This window comes from Triplophysa rosa, linkage group LG11 (assembly GCF_024868665.1).
Source record: "Triplophysa rosa linkage group LG11, Trosa_1v2, whole genome shotgun sequence".
Lineage (NCBI taxonomy): Eukaryota > Metazoa > Chordata > Actinopteri > Cypriniformes > Nemacheilidae > Triplophysa > Triplophysa rosa.
In genome coordinates, this window is record NC_079900.1 from 12,586,435 (window position 1) to 12,595,392 (window position 8,958).

At 39.0% G+C, this 8,958-nt stretch overlaps 1 protein-coding gene across 1 annotated transcript; it reads right to left on the reverse strand.

Annotated features, from left to right (window-relative positions):
* Positions 1-28: 28 nt before the first annotated feature.
* On the reverse strand, positions 29-8,319 carry si:ch211-195b15.7 (synembryn-A). The gene is made up of 14 exons (XM_057345150.1): positions 8,222-8,319; positions 8,037-8,127; positions 7,688-7,735; positions 7,395-7,412; positions 6,426-6,518; positions 5,358-5,992; positions 4,948-5,077; positions 4,678-4,866; positions 3,773-3,867; positions 3,529-3,679; positions 2,379-2,474; positions 1,681-1,825; positions 1,255-1,525; positions 29-861 (listed from the first exon to the last, which is right to left on the reverse strand). Exons 2-14 carry the CDS (start codon positions 8,124-8,126, stop codon positions 717-719), a joined length of 2,106 nt encoding a protein of 701 aa, XP_057201133.1. The 5' UTR covers position 8,127; positions 8,222-8,319; the 3' UTR covers positions 29-716.
* Between the last annotated feature and the right edge of the window lie 639 nt (positions 8,320-8,958).

Genomic DNA, 8,958 nt, shown 5'->3' on the forward strand with positions numbered 1-8,958 from the left:
GGAGTACAGCAAAACAACCTGCTCTCACATTCCCCTAACTATGCGGGCATGTTCGTTTCCAGTGCTAAGTGTTCTGGAAATAAAAACGCATCGTTGAGAATTTACATAATTTTTATTTATCTCATTGCAGAATACTTGCAAATACAGTATTACATGTCGGTCTCTGCAGTTCTAGTCTTCAAGGTAAACATTCCATTCCTGCTAGAGCAAAAAAACTAGAACTGCATTTCCTGTTGTTACCATGGTAACATAACCATGGCAACACCAGCAGCATTTTCCAGGAGTGTTTGTCTGTCTTTGGTGTGATGGCTGTCTCTCTCTCGCTCTCTCTCTTTGTTTCTTTGTAGCTTCTAAATGTAACTGCTTCTAAATCATATTATTGATACAATTTTCAGCTTCACAAAATGTATTATAAGAAATTACAACCTCTGCTGTGTCATGCTCATAAAATACATTTCTGCTTTCTATTTTTCCTTTCCTTGCAGTGCTCCTTATTACATCTTTTTATACAAATGTACTGCATTATTTTAACATCCTAACCCAACAAGTCATTAAGAATAACTTGTTTCCTTATTTTAAGTGATTTTATTTAAGACTTTTCTATTATTCTTGCACTGTTGTTGTTAATAATGTTTATTGCCATAGCAGTCATTAGTAAAAAATGATCCAGAATTTCCACCTGTCTCATTAATCATAATTTCTTCCCTTTGCTTTCATTACTGATCTGCCTCGCTGTCTTCTCCCTCCTCTTCCTCCTCCTCCTCCTCCTCCTCCACTTCCACAGTGCTGTGCCTCATCTGGTCACACAGCGGCGCCAGTTTTCCATCTGTGGTCACCCGCACTGGCTGAATGATATTGTCCCTGAGTGGGGTGCGGTAAGGGGATTAAAAAGATTAGCAAAAGAAAGCAGTGAATTTTAAGGATAACATATATCATCAGGATATAATCTTGACATACACTTTAGCCTTTTGGGGGTCTTTGAAAAAGAAAAACAAGGGTGCTTTTACAACCAATATATATTGTGTGATAGGATGGATGGTATATGCTGATACTATGGCATAATTGTTTTTACATTTGGGTACTTCTGCCATAATGCCAGCTCGAACAATTGTTTTTATCGCATAATTATGAAGTAAAAGGAAATATGATGTCTGTAACACAAATGTAAACGAGGGCATCATTTTCATTACCCTATCAGATACCCTGTGAGTCTCTTTCTCAATCTCACACACACATGCTGTAACACACATGTACCGTGACAGCTTGTTGAACATATTTATGAGTCTGAGCGCCTCTTCCTCTTTCTCCTCCTCAGTCATCCCTTCCATGGGATCAGGCTGTTCCTCCTCCACCCGTCCTGTCACAGGGTTAATTCTGTCCTTGACCTGTCTGTACTCCTCTGTGTCTGAATCTGAATCGCTGGAGTACTGTGGCTGAGGAGAGGAGCCACGGCCATTCAGCAGACCTCGGGCAGCCAGCAGTCCTGCTGCGTTACCATAGCCGGTGTACTTCACAAATCTGCTCACTGTGAGATGCAGACAACAGTCACATAAATGTATTATACCAAGGATTTACTGACAAAAAGCACTACAGTTTTTTTTTATATCCACACCATTTGATACCACTGACATAATACTTGAAGTTAAAGGAAGAAGTTCAGAAGCAGATTCGTTTAAATACCGTTTTCTTTGCAGAGTACAAAGAGAAGCTCAGCTGCGCAGTGTTTGATGTCAGTGTCCACATTAGTCATCAGTCGCACCAGTTTGCTCCTCAGCGTGTTTCCCTGTTCAGGCCTCAGTTCAACATCCCTCAGTGGAGGCAGGATCTGGTTAAAACAGATACATAGACAATATTTTGAAAAGGTAAATAGACAACAATAGAGTCAACATTAAATGTGCACTGATTTTTGTTTATGTTGCACTGTCATGCAAATCTATTGTTACTCATGCCATTGTAGAAATATACTATTCAAAGTCAGCCACTATTTATTTATTCTGTGTGAAAGTGTCAAAAGTAGGCACTATTAACTAATCCTAATGTCATAAGCCCCATGACATGTGTAAAGACTTATTTTCAAAAGCACCAGTCAGTTCTTCGTGTAAAGCGCTTTCCTTGGGAGAAAACAAACCAAGTGCGCGGGTAATGTATTTGTGTGTATGGATTGTGCTGACACTAATATTGATACTCAACTCAACTCAACTTTATTTATATAGTGCTTTTTACAATTTTCATTGTTACAAAGCAGCTGTACATAAGACATATTGACTATAAGCAAAACAATTAAAGTTGTACCTGCAAAAACAAGAAAAATACTAATACTTGAGCATTACGTGGCGAATATGTAACACTTGTGAATTTTGAGGGGAATTTTATTTTACCTGGTGTCTCAGATAGTGTCTGGTTTCTCTGTGTGACCTGCTGCTTTCAGTCAGTAAGTTCAATACAGGAGTCAACTTTTCCTTTAGCATGTGATTCTGTACAATATACAAAATCAGAAAAATCATTTATTTATCATCAACATTTAAGATGAAATTTATCTAAATAAATAAACAAATTATATATAATTAGTAATTAATATAATTATATGTAATTAGTAACATAAATAGTGTCTTGTGAACCTTCATAGCGTTGTCACACTAAAACCTATAAATGAATAGTAACCTAAATTGAAATTGAATGTTTTTATTACTGACCTGAATAGACTACTATAGGCCACACCAACAGTGAATTAAAGGGATAGTTCACCCATTAAAATTCTGTCATAATTTACTCACTCTCTTTGTTCCAAACCTGTATAAATTTCTTTGGTTGAACACAGAGAAAGTTATTTGGATGTATGCTTGTAACCAAACCGTTCTTGGACCCAGTGACTACCATAGTAGGAAAAATTACCATGGTAGTCAAAAGTGCCCCACGATTATTTGCTGTCCTACATTCTTCAAAATATCTTCTTTTGTGTTCAACAGAACAAAAAAAATCCTACTATAGTCAATGGGGTCCAAGAACTGTTTGGTTATAAGCATTCTTCCAAATATCTTTCTCTGTGTTCATCAGAACAAAGAAATTTATACAGATTTGGAACAACTCGAAGGTGAGTAAATGACAGAATTTTTATTTTTGGGTGAACTGTCCCTTTAATGGGTGGGTTAGAAAAGAGTAAACAGTTCAAGGTAACAAGTGCAGGTTAACACTTGTGAATACCTTACTATCACATGTATAATTTATGGGGCAGTCGTGGCTAGAGAGTCGGACTCGTGACCAGAAGGTTGCCGGTTCGATTCCCAGGGCCGGCGGGTAACTACTGAGGTGCCCTTGAGCAAGGCACCTTACCTCTACTTGCTCCCCGGGTGCTGCAGTGATAGCTGCCCACTGCTCCGGGTGTACGTGTGTTCACCACTTGCTGTGAGTGTGTTCACTACTCTCTGGATGGGTTAAATGCAGAGGTCACATTTCTGGTATGGGTCACCATACCTGACAAATAGGTCACTTTCACTTTCATACACCTTAACCCCCATTTGTCTTTCTCACTCTGTCTAATCTCTTCTCCATGAAGAGCAGCAAAGTGTGCACACAGTCCATGTTGACTCCGCTGGACTCATTCGAACCCTCAGACAGACGAACAGCGAGCAGAACATCCAGACACTGCAGTGGTAGAGTTGAGAGCACATTCACTGTGTGTCTGTGAAATGCAGCACAAGAGCACATATGTTCTCAGTAGCTGAGGCCTCTTAACATCATGATGGTTGTTTTCTGGGTATTTCTGAATTCTCACCCCTGCAGCTCCTCTTGTCTGTCCTCTCCCTCACAGGGCACTACGAGGCAGTGATGCAGGACTGCAGCTAGCTGACGATACAAAGCACTTGCCTCCTGTGGCAGGAGATGGAGACAAAAAATGTTGAATGGAAAAACTGATGTGTCATTCCTATGTACTGCAATTTCATGTACCCATCATCATACATAAATCTTAAAGGGACAGTCCACCCAGAAAATGAAAGATTTGGCATCATTTATTTACCCTGATGTCATTCAAAACATGTATGTGACTTTTCTTCTATGGAACACAAACAAAGATATTTTGAGAAACGTCTCAGTGGTTTTGTGTTCATACAATGGAAGTCAATGGGGCCAATGTTGGTTAATAACGTTTTTGATCAAATATATTTTGTGTTCTGCAGAAGAAAGTCAGGTTTGGAATGACATGAGGATGAGTAAATGGAGTGAAGTCTGGTCAATTATTTTAATGTAGCCTAATATGAATATATTTGATACAATATAAAAATCATTATATTAAATTACATTAAAGAAATTTAGCGGCATCTAGCTGTAAGATTGCGAATTGTAACCAACTGCTCACTCCCCGCTCACCCCTCCCTTTCAAAGCACTATGGTGGCTAACATATTTACGAAACGCACTCTGTAGAACAGTTTGTCCGTTTAGGGCTACTGTAGAAACAACATGGTGAATTCCATGCAAGGGGACTCGCGGTGTACGTAGATAGAAATAGCTCATTCTAAGATATCAAAAACATATCGCTTCATTATGTAAGGTCTTTATACACGTCTGAAAACATGTATATTATATTGCATTACTGTCAATAGATCCTCCAAAAAATTACACATTGGACCGTTAACCCAGATGCTCTTACTAACAGAAATAGCCAGAAAAACAACATTTACCTCATCTAGTTCCTGTCTGTGGAGAGTATAGGTAATGTTAAACAGGGTCTTCAGAATCTCAAGGGCACGTTGAGAGACCTCCTTATTGACAGGGGGCGCTGTCAGATCCGTCAGCACCTCGTATCCTTCACCCCAGCGCACTTCTAAACACCGTTCAAGAGCTGCAGTCAACAGGGACACACCACGCTCCTGACAAAAATATATTGAAAATTAATGCGTTGTGATCCAAGATATGATCCAGCTTAGTTGTCTCAAGATATAAAACGTTACCTGCCGGAGCTGCACCCTAAGCTCGGGCCGTAGAGCAGTCAACAGAAAAAGAAGTCGCAGTTCATAAAATTGACAACTTGGAGGGCATATAAGCCCCTCCTTAAGTCTCTCTGATAGGCCTTGGAGCAACCTGGGGATGAAATCAAAGCATTAGAAAATGAAGCCGAGTGAGTGCATGGGAGTTTACTTTATTGGAATAAATTATATGTGAGCAGAAATTTAGTGAACAAGTCATTAATGCAAAATACCCCCCTACACTGTTATTATGACCCTGACACTAGGCGGAGGAGTCTTGCTTCAAAATCAAGAATTTCAGAGACTCGCGCAATACGGGAATATTGGATCACACTGTAATTGGCAGATGTTTTGAATGTGACATTTTGACGTTGACTTGGAAAGAAAAGTCTCACCTCAGACTTCTGGCTCTCTCTTGTGCTTTCGGACTGTTGTAGATGACATTGCACAGGGCCTTTAAGGCCTCTTTACTCCACACCTCTCCATCATCTCCCTCCTCATCCTTCTCTCCTCTGGCATCCCTCTTTCCTGTAGTCAACACTCTGTGGGCCACATCGTTCTTTGGGTTTTCTTCATGGTGCTTAGTCTGTATTTCGACTGTAACTGAATCCCAGTTAGTTGTATTTAAATGGCTGATAGGAATCCAGGGGCATTGCAACCCTCTCTCACTGACCAATGAATCAACACAGGCCGAGGCAGCCTGTGAATCTGTCTCGCTGTATGTTATTTGGCATTGGGTGTTGCTGCCAGTAATATCTAGATCCGCCTCTGTTTCGCTCGGTGCGTGTGCCCCAAGAATGATGTCATTATCGGGGGAGCCCGATTGAGCTTCAGTCTCCTCTTCTTCAGAACAGACAGGCAGGGTAGAGATCCCCCCAAGTCGAGCAAGAGTTAGAATGGCAGACTCTGTGATCAGAGGGTCCAAGGCCTTACGATCCCTTGAGATAATTCTCAGAGTTCGCAGACACTCCCTTAGAACACATGGCTGCAGCTGCATACGAATAAACCAGATCAGAGCTGCAGCAAGCCTCTAGTGCAGAAACAGACGAATGTGAGTGGTAGACGTTATGATTTTAGGTTGAGAATGATGTGGACATCAAATATATTTCACGGCAAATGTTTGGTGACACTTTCTTTAAATAAACAGTTTTGACTTGTCCTCTTAAAGAGATAGTGCACCCATGAACATTCTTTCATCATGAACATACCCTCAAGTCATTTTAAATCTGTATAACTTTCTTTTCTCTGCAGAATACAAAAGAAGATATTTTGAAGAATGTTGCAAACCAAACAGCACTGGCCTCCATTGACTTCCACTGTATGGACACAAAACCACTGAGACATTTCTCAAAATATCTTCTTTTATGTTCCACAGAAATTACATGAGAATTTTCATTTTTGGGTGAACTATTCCTATTCCTATTGTGGACAACATAACACCAAAGAATTTGTGTTTTACTCACCCTCCGCAAAGCCAGATCTGCATCATCATTTTCATCACAGTCAAAATCTGAGTCAGAGTCTGGAACAAACTCTCTCACTTTATTCCTCCGGAACTGAGAAAGGGGAAGAAAGAAGATATACTCAGCTCTGCAGATTAAAGTGAAAGGTTTATTTTGTGGGGACAGGCATGATGAACAGAGGTAAATGGCTTTGTGGATGTTCAAGAGCAGAATTAATTATCTCTTGCACAAATGGTATAATAATTGGTGCTCAGTAACAACTCAATAATTAAATTTCAAGAGTTTCTAGGCCCATCAGGTGCAGACACTGGCGGATGACAGCATATACAGGTGCTGCGGGCTGAGATAGACTGAGTATATTAGCAACAGATTACCTACCTCCCTATTATTATTCTCGCACTCGTAGAAGTCTCTCTCACTTTACTATGTATATACAGCAAAATTACACTCTTCTCTTTTGAAGTTTGTAGTATTACATTTGATACTATTTCATACTATAAGAATATTGTAATTGAACATTTATAGTACATTTAATGTATTTTTGTAATATTTGGTGTTCTCCCTTTTTGTTTAATTACACAACATACACTCAAATATGATAAAGGTTGATCACAGGATGATTTGTGAGGATGTTACTTTCCAGGGATAGTTCACACAAAAATAAATTCTGTCATCATTCATTCATTCACCCTCTTGTTGTTCAAAACCTGTATATGACTTCTGTGAAACACAAAAAGATATTTTGAAAATGTCTTAGTGGTATTGTGTCCATATAATGACAGTCAATAGAACCAATGTTGTTTCGTTAGAATGACATAAGGGTGAATAAAAGTTGAAAGAATGTTTATTTTAGGATGAACTATCCCTTTAACATTGTTAGTCCCACTGTTTATCCGTTTCTTTCATAACTGTCGTACACTAGAATCGGTTATAATTTTATTTTGGTTATGCACCACGTGAAAGTCTTACCTCTTCCAGCTCCCTTTGCTGTTTTAGATCATCCATGTAGAGCAGAATTAGTGGGTAAAGGGACACATAAAAATTATATTAACATCAGGCATCCTGACATTACGCTCACCAATACACTAAAACACTGAAAGTGAAAGAAACTGATGGAAAGATAATCTGCTAATAACAAGTGTGGTATAGAGATAAGTGAAGGTGGATGAGTGAGATTAATCCAGGGTTAATCCTCAGCATATGTGCTCAGATTGAGGACAGAGGGATAAACGCACAAAGACGTATAGGACATAGAAATGTACCTTTCTTCTTTCTCTTTCTTCCACGTTGACAAAGAAACATTGGGAGTTCTGCAAGCAATAGATTGAGAATTGAAAGGAGCAAAATAGAAAGCGCAGCGGAATCATAGGAAGACATAGGAAAACTTCACTGCACCATATAAATGTTAACATGAATGGATAAGTAATAAAAGGAACACCCTTTAGGTTTACCCCACTTCTGTTGTCATGGAAACTGCTAATATCTGAATGTTGTAGAAGTAGTGGATTCTAACTCCGTTTTTATACATTGTACAGTAATTAATTTACTAAGCACAGAACTCATGTGCAATACATCAATATACATTTGCATTTTGTTCGAAATTGTATTTACCTCTGTGTTGTAATCATCCAGATGTATCTGAACATTGTCCTGATCACCCTGTTTGATATACTGAATGATCCTTTCCACGTCCACAGGCATTCTGTATTAATCGAATAATAAATTATAATAATGTATTATCTCATAATGTGATATCTCATATATTGTTTAAGATACAAGTAGCCTCTTGCACTTACCTTGTGTGGTTTCTTGATACGTTCCGCGTAAAGAGACAATTTTAGTGCGTGTATGTCCTCATGGGTCTGTCTGTAATCTGACAGGCCTCAGATGTTGCTGAGTTTTTCTAAACTAATCCCACCCAACCTCTCTCACTCATTCATAACACAGCACGGGTGTCTTAGAGAAAAACATTTCTAAATTGATTGTGCAACTGGACCCGTCTATGTCGGGTCATCCCAAAAAGGGAAAAAATCACTCTCGCGTACCTTCTCTGGATCTGCCCTCTGCTACAAGATCAGCAGATTCTGTAGCCATATCTTTAAGAATCGCTGAAAACACATCCCTTCAGTCAGCACCTGACCGATTAGTTCTGACTTCTATTTCTTTTCTAGTCTTTCTATCCTTAAAAAAAACACTTAGCTTTGTATACTGTTAGGCTTTATGAGACCAGTTTTACTGCACTTATGCTTTTTGTTGTCCTTATGTTGTTCCAGTTGCTTCTATTGTTTACCTCTTTTGTAAGTCGCTTTGGAAAAAAGCGTCTGCTAAATTACAAAAATGTCACTTGCACGGTTATGGCATATTGCTTTATTGGGTATTATATTATTACAGCTTGTTGTATACTATCTTTTTATAGTTGCATTGAAATTTGGCCCAGAAAATCTGATAAACAATAACTTACTGCAAGAGTTATCCTCAAAACAGGGGTGCTAATTAGTGAGAAAGCCAATAGGGACAAACAACAGAAACAGAA